This window comes from Bos javanicus, chromosome 11, assembly GCF_032452875.1.
Source record: "Bos javanicus breed banteng chromosome 11, ARS-OSU_banteng_1.0, whole genome shotgun sequence".
NCBI lineage: Eukaryota > Metazoa > Chordata > Mammalia > Artiodactyla > Bovidae > Bos > Bos javanicus.
In genome coordinates, this window is record NC_083878.1 from 80670602 (window position 1) to 80691213 (window position 20612).

Consider the following 20612-nt stretch of genomic DNA (forward strand, 5'->3'; position numbering starts at 1 on the left):
CCCATAACTGTACAGTTGGCAGGAGTTATTCAGGAAACAGCCTGCTTAGGAACAACCCAATCCACAGCAGGTCTACCCTAGTGCTCAGGAGTGGGGATCTCTGTTTCTGTAGCCAATTCTTCCTGGAGAGGAACCTTCCCAAGAGCCTCTCCTGTGCAGCTGGTATCTGAGGATGCCACACTATGGCCCCTAGCTCAGCACAGCCCAGCGGTGCTTACAGGACTGCAGTGGGGGGAAGGGAAGGAGCTGCCTCTTTGGATTGGAGGTGGTTTGGGGAGGGAGGTGGAGAAGCTGCGGCTTGAGCTTTGAACCTGATCTCTCAACCTCAACAGGAAGACTCAGCACCAGCGACGACTTGCTTATGGCTCCCAATTTGGCACTTCTAAGGCTTCCTCTCTGAGAGTTGGGGGGATGGATTTTTCCAAGGAGGAAGGGAACTTGCAGAACCTTCTGATTTGTTACAGTCTCGGAAAGTCTGGGGCAAGGCTGCAGGTGGGTGAGTGGTCCTTGTGTCTGGGGGAGGCTTTACTGGTCAAAAGACCACCCAGATGTTTGGTTGGTGAATGGCAGATGACCTTCGATTAGACTTGACCTCTTACACAATCTATGAAATGATTGCATTCATTTGTTTGTCCTGTTGGCTCTTTGCTCTGAATTAAGCACAGCAGCACGTTTCACAGGCCGGTCACAGCAGCCAGGACACTGTACTCCTCAGCAAACCACACCTCCTGCCATGGAAAGGAAAGCTCTGTGTCATTCTAAAATCGCATGGGTTCAGATCTCGAGTCCTCCAATTACTTGCAAGGGAACCTTTAGTCAGTTGTTTCTCTGAACCAGGGCTCATCTAAAACAGGAGGATAATCATTAATTGTACCTCACTGGACTGTAGTGGAGATTAAATATGAAAAAGCACCCAGAACGTGGAGGTGTCCGTGTGATTTGTCTCTTTCATCTCTCACTTTTAACATACCAAACACTCAGCAGGCATTCTCATAAATCTGATGCCAATTCGCATGAGTCATTCTCGGAACCTCTGTTTCCTCCGTAGCTTCTAGGATTCCTTCCAGCTGTGAAAGCATGCGGCTTCCTGAGATTCTGAGCTCGTTTCCAACAGGGTTTCTTTGGGGGCAGAGAGTGACTCTGTTCAGCAAATCCAGTGGGGGCCACAGAGGGCAATTCCAAACTAAGTCGTGCAGCTGTTGGGCCTCCAGAGGCCTGTGTGAAAGAGGAGTAGAAGAAAAGGAAAAGCTCAGAGCCCGAGAAGAGTTGCAAAGGAAGACAGCTGCAAGTTGGTCCCGAGTAAATCAAATTGTGACGTTTATTGGGCTATTTCCAGAATAACACCAGCAAGAAAACTGGAATGCGGGATCATCTTTTTCTAAGAGGGACCTCAGCTAAGTAGCCTGCAACAACCAGGCTTGGTGACTGGAGTCAGACTGGCTTTGTGAAAAGGTCATAGGTTTGAAGATACACAGACCTGAGTTTTCACTGTGCCCCCATTATGTCTTATCTGTGATTTGGGGCAAGGTTACTTACCCTCCTTGAGCCTCATTTTCCTCCTCCCTTAACAATGACTAAAAAGGTAAATAATGAAACTTGCAGTGAGCCTGTGGGAGTCAGAAATAAAGAAAAGTATTTGCTATAGAGTTGGTATTAATAAATAGGAGCTGTATGACTGTGAGCATAGCACCCAGGGCACATATCCTAGAAAGTTCTGGACCTGGAGCCATCATTTCTCAAGTCTGTACCTGGTACAATGTAGAAATATGGGAGCTGGGGAAGGAGGAGGTAGGCAAGACTGCGGGTGGGTGTGTAGAGTAGGGAAAGAAGATCAAAAGGCCTATAAATATCTGTCAAACTTTAAAATGCAAATTCCTTGTCTGTGGCTCTGTTGGGACCAAATCTTCCATTATCACCTTTCTGGGAAGAGCCTGAGAGGGGAAAAAAAAAATGGTAAAGCATAGTTTTTCCCTTCATGAAGTGTTTTGCTTTGGTTTGGTGTGATTTTTGTGGCCAAGCCAGGATTTTATTCAACTCTGAGCTTAAAGCACGAGTAGAGTTCAGACAGTAACTCCATATGGTCTTCTCTGTGGATCAACCATGAGTTTCTCAAGGAAACTGTCTAACCCTTACAATAGCCCCTGCAATTGGCACGGTATAGAGAACCTGCTTGTTGAATGAATGAACGGAATGGATGGATGGATGGATGAACAGATGTTAATTCTGAGCATCGTAAGTCATCTTCACCAGTTGATGACCTGGTCCTCTGGGATCTCCTTATCAACACTGGGTTGGGAGCCATGGTTAGAGGTGTTGAGAGTCCCCTCTGAGGGGCATCTGTGTCCTCCTGAGAAACCCTTGGATGGCTGATGTGTCTGCCAGTGGCCTGAACTCTGTGCTGCCCCTTCCTGGACAGACGTGATGCTACAGAGCAGCTCTGCCCTCTGTGTGCCCCAAAGAGGTGGCCTCCTCACATGAGTCCCTGTTGGTGATTTATCTGTGAGAAAGCATGGAATTCCAGGGGAATCTTACAGAGGAGACCTTCAGGGGTAAGAGAAGCAATCATACATGACACCATATGCCAGGTCCAGGTTCCCCTTGCCCCTGCCCCTCCCCCCACCATCCTGAGTCAGAAACAGGGTACCCCACTCCCTTTCCTCCTCTCTTCTTCCCTTGCTGGCCTTGTTTTGCTCATGAGATTGTACTTATACATAATGGGTGACTGGGTTTTATTATTTTTTTTTCAAAAAACAAAAGAATCTGATACATGTGTCCAGTGTGGAAAGCCCTAAAACACATGTCATTTATGAGACTCTTCGTGGACAAGCTCACCTGACTTCATCATATCCAAGAACCTGAGAGCCTTTCTTCCCCATCCCTAAACTGCATCTGCCATTCGAGCCTTCTATCAAGTCCCTAAGCACTAGGGAGCATCTGAGGGTCACCTGGGTCCTCGCTGACCACTCTCTTTAGCCTTTTGATGCCCTCTGGTGCCACTCCCTTCACCCACCATTTATTCATAGTATCCATTATTTCAAGAGCAGATTAGTCTGGTACTACAGCTAAGTTATAAACATCTGGTATTACAGCTAAGTTATAAACATGAAGAGAAGAAACAGGTATCCTGTGTGCTCTGCACCATGCTTCACCTAGGCTGAATCCACCTCAAGATGAATTCAATTTTTCAGTGTAAAATTGCAGCATGTTGATGGTCAAAGCTTGAGCTTTGGCTTCAGGAAAATTTGGGTTCAAAGGTTACCTTCGGCCACACATTCATTCAGCCATGATGTATTAAATGCACGTTAGATGCTGCTGCAAGCTCTGGGAATATAACAAAGAAGCAGACAAAGTGTCTTCTCTTGTGTTGTTACTGTAATGACACGAGACAAAATCCAATTATTTGTGAAGAAAATAGTGGGGGTTAGAGTTGGGAGACAAGGAGGCCACTCAGCTGGCGTGGTCACAGAAGTTCTAGATGAATGGTGTGAAGGAGTTTACTATCTGGAGATCTGCCAGAAGTCCAGGCAGAGGGAACAGCAAGTTTAAGAGCTAGAACGTGGAATGAGTTCTGTGTGTTTAAGGAGGTGAAAGAAAGCCAGTGCCTCCGGAGAAAGGTGAGCAAGGGGGAAGAGGCAGGAGATGCAGTTAGGGAGACAAGCAGGGCTCAGCCACAGAGGACCTCACAGGCTCTGTCCAGGACCTTGCAATTTAGACTGAGAGGGATGGGAAGTTTTTGCGGGGGTGCTGTTAGAAAGTGATTTACATTTGATTAATCTGGCTGATGTGTGCACAACGAAGGGCTTGAGAGCTTTGAAACAACGAGATCAGTTAGAAGGCGTTCTTAGGAGTTCTTGCAACAGATGCTTGTCCCTGCCCTTTGGAGGCAGCAATACAGCTGGAAGGAGACGTTCATACTGATGGTGTGACGATGGGAGTGCTGCCTTGCTTCTTAGGGTTGCTTTCAAGATTAATGAACAATGTGCTTGACGAATTCAATTATTATGGGGCCTCTGGCTCATTGTGGGCACTCTGCAAAGATGATTCAAGTCAGATATGAAAGCTAAAAACGAGACACAATTAATGCTCTACTGAGAAGTTGAGAACAAACTCGTTTTGAGGACATCTGGCCCTTGTGGTTAGAGCTTTGAAAAAAGGAGATGAAACTTCTGGGATATTTTGTGTCCTGTCTGTCCATCACACCCTTTTCCTTACAAACCAAAATCCCCAACCTCCCCAAGTGTTAACTGAATAATTTTTTAATTCTGAAAATTAAAGTAGCTTTGGTGATCATTTCTTGAATATTCACAATACTGCATTTCTGGGACTCTAAGCTACTCTGACTTAGTGGCCAGTTTCCTGTAAATAAGATTAGTTGAGGTTATTGTATCTCCCTGATGGGTAGTTTCTTTAAAAGTGCCACAAACCCAAGTAAATCTGGAGCATACAGAAGCCTTATATCTTGCCAAAGAAGCTCTGAAGTTATACTAGCTCTGAATTCAAATCCTGGTGTTGCTGTTTAATAGATGTTGACCTTGGATGAATTCCTTAGCTCCTCTTAGCCTCATATATAAATGAAGGTAAAAGTGCCTGCCTTTAAGTTTCCATGGAGCATATAGGAGGAATTTGAAGAATCAGTAAAGTGGGCAGACATAACAGTAAATGAACAGTATATGCCATTTCTCTTCTCCCAAGATTCACTAATACTTTGCATCACAGTGTGAACCTACCGTACTCTTTAATGCCCAGTATGCTTTGTCTCTCTTTCTTCATACGAAAACTAGAGCCAACTGCCTTCTCAAAAAATTATGGAACAAATGAACCTATTTGCAGGGCAGGAATAAAGACGCAGACATAGAGAACAAACAGGCGGACATGAGGACAGGTGGACAGGTGGGATGAACTGGGAGATTGGGATTGATGTATGTGTACTGCCATGTATAAGACGGATAGCCAGTGGGAAGCTGCTGAGTAGTGCAGGGAGCTCAGCTTGGTGCTCTGTGGTGACCAAGAAGGGTGGGATGGGGAGTGGGGTGGGAGGGAGGTCCAAGAGGGAAGAGATATATGTATACATATGGCTGATTCACTTTGTTGTACAGCAGAAACTAACACAACATTGTAAAGCAGCTAAACCCCAATTAAGAAAAAGGATGCCATGTGAAAATAAATTTTTAAAATGTATACAGGTTATGGTGGAACATATTTTAATGACACCCTTTGTGATTCATCAATATAGATTTAGCATTTTACCATTAGTAATGCTAAATCTATACATTAATATGTATCTCTCAAAAGCTGTTTGTCCTGGGTGTGTCAGCGAGGGCCGAGCAAGGCAGCAACATCATTCCCACTTAGAAGAAGGAGAAGCGAGCTGAAGGCTGAGAAGGTTTGCCCAAGGCAGTCAGTTTCCTTCAGAGCCAGGACGACTACTCCAACCATGACTCAGGTTAAAGAAAGTGTCCTTCAGCCTGTGTCACAGGATGTCCACCTGGTTGTGCCAAGTCCTTTGACACCTCCCATAGAACTATCCCAGCTGTGAAGTCGTGGCACCTTCATGGGGCCCAGACAAGAGAGGTCTGTGTTTGGACACAACCCTATAAAATGAGCCTGACATCTGGCATCCACAGAGGCAGCATTCTCAGTTTAACAAAAATATAAATGATTTTAATCATAAGAATTCCTTTGGAGCAGTTACTGAAACCAGACAAAAAGACGAAGGATTTGTAGTCTACATTCACATTGAATAAATCACTCATTCTCAAAGGACAGCCCTTTTCAGACTCTACTCACAGCTGAAAGGCAGGTATCTGCTGAGTGGGAAATGAAGTTTTTAAGTTATGATGATGCAAACATCAGAGAACTCATTCATTAGGTCTTTGATCAGACAATTCTAAATGTACCCGCATCTTTTGCCATTTGGGAGGTCAATGTCTCCCTTTTCAGATCTTTGCAGAGAATAATGCTGAGGAAGTCCAGACATTTAACCCCTAGTAAAGAAATTCTGCTTTGATGCCTACGAAAATAATTCTTCCAATATTAGCAAAATATTCAGTCATTCTGCCTACAGAAGGGTCAGCCTACTTTGCTGATGACCCTCTTCACCACTGCCAAACAATTTGTTGAATTTATCTGGAACGGGGCTGAATAAGCTATTTATTCTGACAATCATCAGAAAAGGTTCCACATTTTTGGATTACTTCTGGGGCTGACTCTGCAGCATCTCAGTTTAAAGGCAATGTGGCAAGTCCTTGCAAGAGACTAATACGAGCTGTTAGCTGAGCCCGATAAAAGCTTTTCCTGGCTGAGAAGGTGATAAATGTTGCCACGTTGATCTGCAGATGAAAGGCAGTTGACTTCAGTAATATTATTTAAGCTGTTTTACCCTAAGTGCTACCAGCACAACAGGAACAGTCAGCAGGTGATTGAGCCCCTTCACCTTCAGAAAGCAAGACATCTCGCCATGGCACCTTAAAATGACTAAAGCAGACTAGTGATCAAGGAACCATCCAAACGGATTTGATCTTTCTCCAGAGAGTGGAAGAACTAAGATCCTGAATTCATTACCACAATCAGCACCCATTCACGGAATGCTTTCTGTGCCAGCCCCTCTGCTAGGTGCTACAGATTCAGAAATACAAGATGCTTACAGCTTGTGCCTGAGACAAAAATGCAAGTCAATCGACACAAAACTACTTATAGCTAATATCGTAGATGTCTGTAGGGACTAGCAGAGATCCATAAGAAGCCATATAGTTCCTTCTTAGAGAAACTATGTTTACACTGTCTTGATTGGTAAATAAGAATTAGTGAATCAAAGAATCAAACTCTGTGCAACATTCTGGGTGCACACAGTATTGCAATACAGTCCTTACAGAGATGTTGACAGGATAAAAACTCTTGTCAAGAACCCTCATTTGCACATGCATAGTAGATACTCAAGAAATGTTAGTTTTCTCCCTTGCCCAGTGGTTTAAAATTCCTTGTTTTCCTTCTTCTCTATGACCAGGTTGGGTGCAACTTTGGTACTTAAATGTGTGAATTTATGCACTCACACATAAACTTTCATATGTGGTTTATATTTTCAGAATCCTTTAGCATCTAGGTCAGTTTCTTTGCTACATTTCTTCTTTCCCTTTGCCCTAAGATATCCTAGTTTGCTTTCTGCTCCAAATTCCTCACTACTTCTCTACAACTGGTGATTCCTTTGTCTGCATAGTGATTTATTCTATGGAGCCTGGAGTTCCAAAAAAGACTCCAGTGACTGTAGCCTGCCAGGCTTCTCTGTTCATGGGAAGAATACTGGAATGGGTTGTCATTTCCTTCTCCAGGGATCAAACCAGTATCTCCTGCTCGGCAGGTGGATTCCCCCTGCCCACCCCTCCACACCCATGCCACCTGGGAAGTCCATGTCGAGGTTTCTTGAAGTTATTCACTCATCCACTGAAAGGTCCTCTGCTGGTAATACTGCTCCAGTTTTGTCAATCAAATTGTTGCCTACCCTTTACACAAGACACAAGGGTTAGTCGCTTAGTTGTATCTGACTCTTTGCGACCCCATGGACTGTAGCCCACAAGGGTTTTTCCAGGCAAGAATACTAGGGTGGGTTGCCATTTCCTCCTCCAGGGTATCTTCCCAACTCAGGGACTGAATCCAGGTCTCCTGCACTGCAGGCGGACTCTACCTTCCGAGCCACCAGGGAAACTACCCTTCAAAGCCCAGTTAGATCTTTACGTTTGCTGAAGGAACCTTCCTTCCTCTGAAAGACTCCTATAGTATTGATTGTCTATCTCATTCATTGAACAATTCTGTGCTTGCCAGTACAATTTATTCTTGGGTGTAAATATGCCAAATTGCCCTCCCTTGCTCTAGATTGTCAATTCCTTGAAAGTAAACAATGGGTTTTACTCCACTTGGTCTCTCCTGGCAGTCCTTGACATTTGATGTGCATAATACTTATTTAATTGACCATGAGTTAATGTCATCGCTAGATTGAATGAATATTCACTACCCAAATGACTTCATTTGGAACCAGGAATCAGTTACAGCAAAACTTGGAACTACATCCAGGGTTAGATATGTCAGGCACCTTGGAGCCTCAACCCATCTCTATCACTGTACTCATTCCCAGTGATGTCAGAAATTGGTTAAGTAAGCAGATCTACAGGTTAGGAGAGAAGCTTTGGCTAACGATCCATGTCTGAATCATAAACACATAAGCAGCTGAAGTCATGAGGGTAGAAAATATCTAGAGTGAATGAGAGAGAAAACTGAAGGAACACAAGTATTAATATTGAATGAGCATGAATATTTGCGCCTATGAGGAGTTTAAAATGATAGCCAAGGAGGAGGGAGATAAACCAAGAAGCAGTGTTGACATGGAAAACAAGACAATAGAAGATTTCAAGGAAAGTTCAATTGTCCTTGATTCTGCAGAAAGGTAAATTTAAGACTGTAAGTTGTTTATTAGCTTTAGTAATATGGAGGTCAATTGGTGACTTTGACAAGAAAATATAATGAACAAGGATAAACTGCTTGATTTCAAGACTTACTGTAAATCTGTAGTAATCAAGATGGTGGTGTTGGAGTGATGATAGGCAAACAGATTAATGGAAAGAATAGTTTAGCAACAGGCTCACACTTTTCACGGGCCACTGATTTTTCCACAAAGGAGTCAAGGTAATTTCAATGAGGGAAAATTTCTTTTCAACAAATTGTGATCATGCAAGTAGACATCTGTATAGGAAAAAAATGTCCCTCAGTTCTTATCTCACATGATACACAAAAATTAGCTTGAAATGTAAAAATTAGACCCAAATGTAAGAGGTAAACACCATTTAACTTGTAGGATAAAACAGAAAAAATAGCTGGGACATTAGGTTAGACAAATATATCTTAGATAGGCCAGTGGAAACAAAAATTGATATAAAAATTTTAATTATTTTGCCTTTTTAAAGACAGTTAAAATGACTCAGGGATATAATATTTGCAAAACACATATCTGACAAAGAGCTTGTATCTAGAAAAAAATAACACTTACAATTGAATAACAAGACAACAAACTACCCGATTTAAAATTTGGCAAAAAGAACTGAAATTTCACAAGACACACAAATGCCCAATATGCATGATACTTCTTCAATTATCAGGAAAAGACAAAGTAACAATGAGATCCGACAAAGTCACAATGAGATCCACCATGCACCAATTAGAATGACTAAAATGAAAATGACTGACATTAAGTTTTTGTGACAATGGTCGCACATAGTCGGACACAACTGAAGCGACTTAGCAGCAGCAGCAGTATAATTAAAACCCCAATGTATAGTTGTTGGGAACACAATGGTTTTTTGGAAGACTGTGGTAGTACCTTAAAAAATTAAACATATGCTGATCAACTGCTGCTGCTAAGTCACTTCAGTCGTGTCCGACTCAGTGCGACCCCACAGACGGCAGCCTACCTGGCTCCCCCGTCCCTGGGATTCTCCAGGCAAGAATCCTGGAGTGGGGTGCCATTTCCTTCTCCAATGCATGAAGGTGAAAAGTGAAAGTGAAGTCACTCAGTCGTGCCCGACTCTTAGTGACCCCATGGACTGCAGCCTACCAGGCTCCTCCATCCATGGGATTTTCCAGGCAAGAGTTCTGGAGTGGGGTGCCATTGCCTTCTCCGATGCTGATCAAATGAACCAGCAATCTCATTCTTATTTATCTGAAGTGAAAATATATGTCCACCTAAAGACCTCTTTCTGAATATTCATGGCCACACTATCCATAATAGCCAAAATGTGAAAACTCTTATTTTCCACCAACTGATGACATAATAAATTATGATGTATTAATATTACATCATTCAAAAAATGACATGGCATCTGGTCCCATCATTTCATGGCAAATAGATGGGGAAACAGTGGAAACAGTGAGAGACTATTTTCTTGCAGATGGTGACTACAGCCACAAAATTAAGACACTTGCTCCTTGGAGCAAAACCAATACAATATTGTAAAGTTAAATAAAATAAAATTTTAAAAATAAATAAATAAATAAAAAAGAAAAGCTATGATAAACTTAAACAGTGTATTAAAAAGCAGAGACATTACTTTGCCAACAAAGGGCCACACAGTTAAAGCTATGGTTTTTCTAGTAGTCATGTATGATGTGAAAGTTGGACTGTGAAGAAGACTGAGCACTGAAGAATTGACACTTTTGAACTGTGGTGCTGGAGAAGACTCTTCAGGGTCACTTGAACAGCAAGGAGATCCAACCAGTCAATCCTAAAGGAAATCAACCCTGAATATTCACTGAAAGGACTGATGCTGAAGTTGAAACTCCAATACTTTGGCCATCTGATGTGAAGAGCCGACTCATTTGAAAAGACCCTGATGCTGGGAAACACTGAAGGCAGGAGGAAAAGGGGACGACAAAGGACAAGTTGGTTGGATGGCATCCCCGACTTGACAGACACGAGTTTGGGCAAACTCTGTGAGTTGTTGATGGACAGGGAAGCCTGACGTGCTGTAGTCCATGGGGTCACAAAAAGCTGGACACAACTAAATGACTGAACTGAATACTCTACAATTAAATTATGTCATACTACTCTACACCACAAGATATTAATATATACAACACATATAAGTCTTAAAAATGTACTAAGTAGAAAGTCAAAGACTATATATTGTATGGTCCTGCTTATAGAAATTCTAGAAAAAGCAAACCATAGTGAGAAAAGCGTTATCAGTTGTTGCCTGGGATCAAGGCTTGGGAGAGAGGATTAACTGCAAAGAAGATAAACTTCGGGGTGATGGAAATTTTCCATATTTTGATTGTGGTTTAAGTTACACAAATGGACACAATTACCAAAATTCATCAAACTTACACTTAAAATGAGTGCATTTTATTGTACATAAATTATACCACAATAAAAAGTTGGTGAAAAAGGAGTCTTTAGGTATATGTCTGAGAACATAAATCTACTGCGCGTGGGGTCAGGTTAGCAGTTCAAATCCAAATTAATTATCCAAATTAATTACTCCAAAGTAGAACTTCATCCTCATCCCCTTCAAAGCATAGTACTGGGGTTTTGTTCAACTCTAACTTCAGATCTTAGAGCTGTACACGTATCTATGCAGTAATTAATGCCCAATTTATGCCAAAAGCGTAAGTCCTTGAAAATTTAAAAGTTATATTACACATGCATTTAAAACTGAGATTACTATAAATATGTGATACTAGTTCAAAACTGGCTGAACTCTAAAATGTGGTAAGTTTACCAAGGAAATAACACTCTTGGTAGCCACCATACTGTCAATTTTTCTAATGTCAGGCCTTCAAAGTAAATTTATTGTTTTCATATGTAAATTCATGTTATTTATAACTAAACTATTTAAAGGCATATGGGAAATTTTTAAAAGAGGAAACTTACAGCAAAGTCAAATGAGTTTTTGTTATTGCTGCTGTTGTTTAGTCGTTAAGTCATGTCTGACTCTTTGTGACCTGAAGGACTGTAGCTTGCCAGGTTCCCCTGTCCATGGGATTCTCCAGGCAAGAATACTGGAGTGGGTTGTCATTTTTTTCTACAGGGATCTTCCCGACCCAGGGATGAAATCCACTTTCTCCTACGTTTCCTTGCTGGCAGATTCTTTACCATTGAGCCACCTGAGAAGCCCAAGGACGTATTTCTGGACCTTCCATTCTATCTCACTGATCTGTATGTTTACCTTTCTGGCATTCAACACAATCATTACTGTAGTTTTATGGTAAGTTTTGAAATCAGAATCAGAAGGGCAAGTACTGCCTTGTCATTTCTGTAGATTATTTTGCCTATTCTGTGTCTTTTAAATTTCCATATATATTTCAGAATTAGTTTATCAGTTTCTATACAGAAATCAGCTGGAACAGGTGGGGATTGCACTGAATCTGCAAATTTGTTTGGGAAGTATTCTCATCTCAATATTAGGTCTCCTGATCCATGAACATGGATGTCTTTTCATTTATTTAGATTATCTTGAATTTATTTCAGTGATATTTTATAGTTCCCAGAGTACATATTTTGTTTCTTTTGTTAAATTTATTCCAAAGTATTTTTTTGTTGTTGTAAAAAGAATTTTAGTATTATTTATTGCAGAAGTATGGATATACAACTGATGTTTGTATCTTGACCTTGATCCTGCAACCTGTTGAACTCATTGATCAGTTCTAATAGTTTTTAGTGAATTTCTCAGAATTTCATAAACATGAGGTCTTACCATTGCAAGTAGCAATAGTTTTACTTTTTCCTTTCCAATCTGGTTCCCTTTAGAATTTTTGAGTGGTAGGTAAAGTAATGAATAACTTAATATTTGGAGGTATTGATGTATTATATGTTGTTGTTTAGTCGCTAAGCCGTGTCTGACTCTTGCGACCCCATGCTCCCAGAGTAGCCCACCAGGCTCCTCTGTCCATGGAATTTCCTAGGCAAGAATACTGGAGTGGGTTGCCGTTTCCTTGGGCTTCCCTGATAGCTCAGTTGGTAAAGAATCCACCTGCAATGCAGGAAACCCTGGTTTGATTCCTGGGATGGGAAGATCCATTGAAAGGATAGGCTACCTACTCCGGTATTCTTGGGCTTCCCTTGTGGCTCAGCTGGTAAAGAATCCGCCTGCAATGCAGGGGACCTGGGTTCGATCCCATTTCCTTCTCCAGGAGGATCTTCCTGACCCAGAAATCAAATTCATGTTTCCTGCATTACAGGAGGATTCTTCAGCCCTGAGCCACCTAGGAAGCCACAGATTCTTTTTTTTTTTTTTTTTACAAAAAGGGAAAGAAAAAAGAGCTATAAAAAAGAAATCTGATTCTCATACCACTAGTAATTAGTTGCATGATCCCGAGCAAGTTTCTAATCCTCTTCTGGTTATACATTCTATGTTTCAAATCTTTGTCCATTTGGCATACCTGTGAACCTCTGGGGATATGTAAGAAGTAGCTTTCCAAATTTAATCAACTACTACAACCATGAGTTTCACTACGTATACAATTTTGTGAATTTTATTTCACAAAAGAGAATGAGATTACTGAAACTGGAAGAGCAGTTGAAAGTATCTTCACATTGAAAGTAAATGTAACTCCCAGAAAGGTACAATAGAAGACATGAGAATGCAGGCAATTATAAAGAGTTATCCTCTGGGGAACAAGTTGTAATATCCAAAAATGCTTTAGAGGCTTGTGGAAGAAATGAGTAAAACTGAACAAATGGGCACAGCATTTACTCTGTCTAGTGCTATGCTAACATTTCAAGGATATAACTAAAGCATAATCAATAAAGATATTTTTTAAAATGGAAAAAGTCTGTTATAAAAATATACATTATCTGGAGTTTTCACTACAGAGGATAATGCTTTAAAACCAAAGTTTTAGGGAACATTTTAATTACAGTTTTGATTAAAATGGCAAGGGTCTCATAATATATAGAACTACATAAAATTTTTCTACTACACATTAATCAGATACCTTCCTTCTGCTTCTGCTAATGCCATCAGTACTAGAATACTAAGTTATACCTGAATACTTTAAATTTCAAGTGTTTTGGAACCTTAGTTTTAATCTCTGACTTAAAGGAAGAGGACTATCCAAACAGGTACCAGAGTCATCTTTATCCTTATGGTTATGTAGAAAACTCGGAGGCTCTTTTGCTGCATCTGGGAGACAGGCTTCTTCATTTCTAGCTGTTTTATAAGCCTGGACACACTGCTCAATTTCTTTAATATATGCCTTAGGGTTACTCAATTTGTTGGGATCATTTTTCTTGAACTGGGTTGGGCTATGCTTCTGAGAACTCTGCTTCATTTTTTGAGTTGTGGATTTAGCTTTCCCAAACTTTGGGACACTCTCTTCATCAGAGGAAAGTCTGTCAAGGCACACACTCTTCTTCATTACAGTTTTCCGAGCGATTTGAATGCCAGCTTTTCTACTACGATCTAAAGTAGCATTTGGTGGCCCAGTTCTAACATTGGAGGTTTTCGTTCCTGGGTCATTGACAGACAAGGGTACAGATGTATTTGATTTATCATTTTCTTGAAATAGCTGGTCTCCTTTTAGAACTTTACAGCTTCTAGGTTCATTTTGCAAATGAATTCCTAGATCCTTGGAAAGATGTGGTGGACAATGAGAAGTACTATTAGCAACACACTGTTCTTTTACAGTAAGTAAGGACAAAGTTTTTAGGCCAACATCTGGTTCTACAGTATTCTGAGGATATGATTTTATAAGTATTCGTTCCTTTAAGGGTAAATCCTGAAGATGTAAATCACTAATGCCAGAAAGTAGGTGCTCCTCAGGATTAGTCTTCTGAAGATCCCAACAGGACAGTTTATTAACACTGGTGGTGTGTCGTTCTGCTTCACAACACAACTGCTCTGGATTATTTTTAAAACTGTCAGGAATAGCTGTTTCAAGTTCCGATTTTAAACCATGAGTAAATGTGTTCCTGGAGATGGCCGGAGAATTACTAAAAGAAGTACCTTCCCAGTCGATGGTGCTCAAGTGCAGATCAGCAACTGCGGATATATTATGGGATGAGGTACTAGGTTGACTAGATTCTGCAATTAGAGACTTACTGATATCTTTAATTTGCTGCGTAGCCAAAGATCTTGGAGAAGATATTAACTGTTCTTGTGCAGTCAAACAGGCAGCATCTTCAGCTAAAAGCAAGACATTCAATGATGTGGAAATAGATTCCTCGGGTGATGCAGAATAAGGGGAAATTTCAAAGCTTAACTTGGAATTCTGATCAGGAAAGATTTCCCATGTGGGTTTTAAAGTCATATGTGACTGAACTTTCATCATCTCATCTGATTCTAGCAAACTGTTTCCTTTAGACTTAATTTTCATGCCTGAAAAGAAACAAATACATAATACAATTAAAATCTATTTTAAATCTATTTTATTTTCTTTAATGTGGGTAAATAAAAAAGAGTTCAGATCAGAAATCTATATGATCAATTTTTTCCTCTTTTGTCTCAATGCATTCCTGAAAACTTTTTATAAATTATATAAACTAATTAGTGTTTATAAACTAATTATAACAAAAATAATTATTAATAAAATATTATCAAATATTTTCTTTCAGAAATACTGTTATTACTGTCATGTTATAAAATAATGTTAAAATTTCTTCACTGAGTTCTGGGAAATAAAATGTATTTATAATCCTAAATATGTTATACATACTAATTGGTCAATAAATGGTTAGTATAATTACTATTATTAACACTCAGTTAAGTTACCAGACTCAGAGCAGAATGTTTTTTTTCCAGGTTTTCATATGTTAAAACAAAGTATGTCAAGACAAAGGAGCAAGAGTATAATCCTTACTCTTGATTTTACAGAATCAGCAAAATTTGGACACGGTAGATTCAAATAAGACAGTTCATTTATGTGTGCAGCATAAATAGTAATCAAATGGGATACTTACTTTTTTGTTTCGTCCCTTTATTTTCTGACTTTTGTTTTTGGTAAATAGCAACAATCTCAGGATAAGCTGCTTCAAACAATGACTCTTCTTCTATTGTTTGTACAACCAATTCTCCATGTTTATCTTCTATAGCATAATGTTCTAACGGATTAAAAATACAATAAAACAACCTTACTAACAGATCTGAAATACTCCATTTTCCCAGGTAACACATTTTACGAGGTCAACTAGGTTATCACAAATGGATAACTCATGTAAATCTTACTTTACAACATCTCTATTCTAATAATCTGTTGATACAGAAGTGATCTTTTTCCACCTGGCAAGAGCTGGAATGAAGTTCCATTTAAATTAAAACTTTAAATTTCTCTTGTTTTAAAGATGGTAGGAACAGCTTAGAGAAAGGTTCAGTTCAGTTCAGTTCAGTCGCTTAGTCGTGTCCGACTCTTTGCGACCCCACGAATTGCAGCACACCAGGCCTCCCTGTCTGTCACCAACTCCCAGAGTTCACTCAAACTCACGTCCATCGAGTCAGTAATGCCATCCAGCCATCTCATCCTCTGTCGTCTGCTTCTCCTCCTGCCTCCAATCCTTCCCACCATCAGAGTCTTTTCCAATGAGTCAACTCTTCCCATGAGATGGTCAAAGTACTGGAGTTTCAGCTTTAGCATCAGCCCTTCCAAAGAACACCCAGGGCTGATCTCCTTCAGAATGGACTGGCTGGATCTCCTTGCAGTCCAAGGGACTCTCAAGAGTCTTCTCCAGCACCACAGCTCAAAAGCATCAATTCTTCGGTACTCAGCTTTCTTTACAGTCCAATTCTCACATCCATACATGACCACTGGAAAAACCATAGCCTTGACTAGACAGACCTTTGCTGGCAAAGTAATGTCTCTGCTTTTCAATATGCTATCTAGGTTGGTCATAACTTTTCTTCCAAGGAGTAAGCGTCTTTTAATTTCATGGCTGCACTCACCATCTGCAGTGATTTTGGAGCCCCCAAAAATAAAGTCTGACACTGTTTCCACTGTTTCCCCATCTATTCCCCATGAAGTGATGGGACCAGATGTCATAATCTTCGTTTTCTGAATGTTGAGTTTTAAGCCAACTTTTTCACTTTCCTCTTTCACCTTCATCAAGAGGCTTTTTAGTTCCTCTTCACTTTCTGCCATAAGGGTGGTGTCATCTGCATATCTGAGATTATTGATATTTCTCCCGGCAATCTTGATTCCAGCTTGTGCTTCTTCCACTCCAGCGTTTCTCATGATGTACTCTGCATATAAGTTAAATAAGCAGGGTGACAATATACAGCCTTGACGTACTCCTTTTCCTATTTGGAACCAGTCTGTTGTTCCATGTCCAGTTCTAACTGTTGCTTCCTGACCTGCATACAAATTTCTCAAGAGGCAGGTCAGGTGGTCTGGTATTCCCATCTCTTGAAGAATTTTCCACAGTTTATTGTGACCCACACAGTCAAAGGCTTTGGCATAGTCAATAAAGCAGAAATAGATGTTTTTCTGGAACTCTCTTGCTTTTTCCATGATCCAGCAGATGTTGGCAATTTGGTCTCTGGTTCCTCTGCCTTTTCTAAAACTAGCTTGAACATCTGGAAGTTCATGGTTCACGTATTGCTGAAGCCTGGCTTGGAGAATTTTGAGCATTACTTTACTAGAGTGTGAGATGAGTGCAATTGTGCGGGAGTTTGAGCATTTTTTGGCATTGCCTTTCTTTGGGATTGGAATGAAAACTGACCTTTTCCAATCCTGTGGCCACTGCTGAGTTTTCCAAATTTGCTGGCATATTGAGTGCAGCACTTTCACAGCGTCATCTTTCAGGATTTGAAATAGCTCAACTGGAATTCCATCACCTCCACTACTTTGTTCGTAGTGATGCTTTCTAAGGCCCACTTGACTTCACATTCCAGGATATCTGGCTCTAGGTGAGTGATCACACCATCATGATTATCTGGGTCGTGAAGATCTTTTTTGTACAGTTCTTCTGTGTATTCTTGCCACCTCTTCTTAATATCTTCTGCTTCTGTTAGGTCCATACCATTTCTGTCCTTTATCGAGCCCATCTTTGCATGAAATGTTCCCTTGGTATCTCTAATTTTCTTGAAGAGATCTCTAGTCTTTCCCATTCTGTTGTTTTCCTCTATTTCTTTGCATTGATCACTGAGGAAGGCTTTCTTATCTCTTCTTGCTATTGTTTGGAACTCTGCATTCAGATGCTTATATCTTTCCTTTTCTCCTTTGCTTTTCACTTCTCTTCTTTTCACAGCTATTTATAAGGCCTTCCCAGACAGCCATTTTGTTTTTTTGCATGTCTTTTCCATGGGGATGGTCTTGATCCCTGTCTCCTGTACAATGTCATGAACCTCAGTCCATAGTTCATCAGGCACTCTATCAGATCTAGTCCCTTAAATGTAAAGGTTAGTCAGTTTTAATTCAGTATCATACATGTAAAATTCCAGATAAAGAATGAAAACAGACAATTTCCTAAAACTTTAACATTGGCTTTCTTTAGCAGTAGCTTCTGAAAAGAACAGAATTGAAAGGTCATCAAAACTATTACCATTTTCCAGATTGAGTTTCAAAGATTATCAGTCTCTCAAGGAAATACCCAGGCTTACTTGGACTCACAAGAATAATAATAACTCAAGTCAATAAACAAAAATGAGAATGCTAATGTGTACATTTACAATGAGATACATAAACAGTACACTAGATTCTTATGTTTATCCTATATGAGGGCAAAACTACATAAGAAGCCAAACTATCAAGAAATGTAAGTTAATGTGTCCGAAGTAGAAACAATGGAAACAAGGGAACTTAAGAGTATTTCTTAAAGCAACCTGGGGTACATTTTCTCCTTAAGGGATTAACTCCAACAAGGATAAGTGAAAGTGGGCACCTAACCCTGAGTTCTAGATAGAAGGGATGCATGGCCAAACTGGGTTAATGGCATTGTCTTTGCTGAAAATACACTCTAGTAGGTGAAACTGTTTCTACACGGTTTTCAAAATTCTTTAGCTACTTTTTTATTATTCCCTTGAACAGCTTATGTAATTCTTTATCGTTCATCAACTAGAACTTATTGACAAATCTATTCTCTCACTCAGTCACATGTAGTCATACAATCCAATTTCAAAGCCAAACAGAAATGAATTTGGGATTATTTTCCATTTTAAGTGCTCAGTTCTTCCCCTGCCTTCAGTTTTGGAGCTAATTCAGAGCTCACTGTATTTCTGTCTACAGAAAATAAAGAGTCCTTTGACACTATAAATTCCCATGAAAACTAAATACAATAAAGAAAGAAAAGGAAGGAAAGGAAGAAAGGAAAAAAGGAAAGGAAGCACCACAGGTGCTATCAGCAACCTTCATTTCTTGAGAACTGACTATACAGTGAAATCCAATGACCAGACTATTTGTAGTAGTATTTTCTTTAGAAATAGACATCAAAACCATTTCCATATTGTTTTTGTAAACATTAACTATAAAAGGAATATCAATTTAAGACATTTAAAATTTATTATGAGTTACATATAGCACAGGTACACTGGTGTATGTGATTCATTTCTTTTTTATATACACGTTTTACATTTGATATCTGCTAAATATACATGACTAAATGTTATAAATTTTGCTTACAGTATGTACATACCAGGCTTTTCCCATTCTATTTCAAAACAATGAACTCCATTTCTGATTCGGTTTTTAACGATTCTGAAAAAAAAAAAACAAAACCACACATCTAATGGGGTCTAATTGCACGAGTTATTTGGAAATCTTCAATTTGTTGACTGAATAACTCAATGCCCACTAATTTTTATTGTTTTAATAATATTCTAAAGATTCTGTGGGGAACTACTGAGTAGTTATTTCTGATTTGCTTATTTAAAAGATAGTGTTTATAATTGTTAGATCTTATCAGATTTTCCTGTCATTATTATTCAGTGTTCCTCTTTTACATAATAACAATTTTTGTTTTAAAGTCTGTTTTGCTTCTATTAACTTTGCTACATCACTTTGGTAAATTTTTGCCTTGGTAAATCTTTTTTTTTTTTTTTTAATTTTATTTTTAAACTTTACATAATTGTATTAGTTTTGCCAAATATCAAAATGAATCCACCACAGGTATACATGTGTTCCCCATCCTGAACCCTCCTCCCTCCTCCCTCCCCATACCATCCCTCTGGGTCATCCCAGTGCACTAGCCCCAAGCATCCAGTATTGTGCATCGAACCCTGGACTGGCAACTCGTTTCTTACATGATATTTTACATGTTTCAATGTCATTCTCCCAAATCTTTTAAAACTGTTTTATTTTCAAACTTAATATAGTTTTATTCTGCACGTGCCCTATAAAGCAGAATATTGCTAAATTTTGTTTACTCATCTAATATAATGTCTTAATATATGAGTTTAATCCACTTACATTCATTATGATTACTGACATAGTTGGATTTATTCATACATCTTATTTGCGGTTCTGGTTACTAAGCTCATCTTTGTTATTTTACCTTTCCACCTTCCTATAATTCTTTTGGTTGGAGTTTTACATTCCTATTTTATGTACTGGTTTTAAAGATAGAAGTGGTATTTCTCATGTTTTAGTGATTATCCTTAACTATTTACATGCATACTTTGGGAGTGTCAGTTTATTATAATTTTCTTATATTATCAAGCATTATAAAGATATGTATATACATATTTTTTCCATTCAATTTATTAAATTAGCTAAATATATTTTTTCAATTTCTATAGCTGACCACTGTTTGTTATTATCCTCAATTTCCCCCAAGTTCATTTTCCTTCTTGCTGAAGTCAACTTTTAGCAGTGCTTTTAACGAGGGTCTGTGAGTGGCAAACTTTTAATCTTCATATGTCTGCAAGTGTCTTGCCAGCCAGTGAATAATTTTAATGATGTCTTGGTTGCCAATTATTTTTAGTCAAAGCTTTGAAATATTACTCCATTATTCTGACGTCTACTATTGTCATCAAAGATGTATGCTAATGGATTGTGACTCCTTTGGAACTTATCTTTTTTAATACTTTCCCAAAACTTTTTATTTTGAAAATTTTCAAACATTAAGAAAAGTTTCAATAGTAAAATGAATAATCATATACCCTTCACTGAGAGTCACCAATTCTCAGTTTCAGCACTTCCACTTA

At 39.3% G+C, this 20612-nt stretch overlaps 1 protein-coding gene across 5 annotated transcripts in view; it reads right to left on the bottom strand.

The window, feature by feature from the left end:
- Positions 1-10869: 10869 nt before the first annotated feature.
- The window catches only part of GEN1 (GEN1 Holliday junction 5' flap endonuclease), a 30961-nt gene continuing 21218 nt past the window's right edge, over positions 10870-20612 (bottom strand). For 4 of the 5 annotated variants that reach the window (XM_061433259.1, XM_061433256.1, XM_061433255.1 and 1 more), the window contains exons 12-14: positions 19103-19164; positions 15440-15580; positions 10870-14858 (exon numbers count right to left, since the gene is read on the bottom strand). In XM_061433259.1, coding sequence (XP_061289243.1) covers positions 13543-14858; positions 15440-15580; positions 19103-19164 — 1519 coding nt within the window. In that variant the 3' untranslated portion in view covers positions 10870-13542. Of the gene's footprint in view, positions 14859-15439; positions 15581-19089; positions 19165-20612 lie in introns of those variants that run through there. The other variant, XM_061433260.1, reaches the window with a different exon arrangement.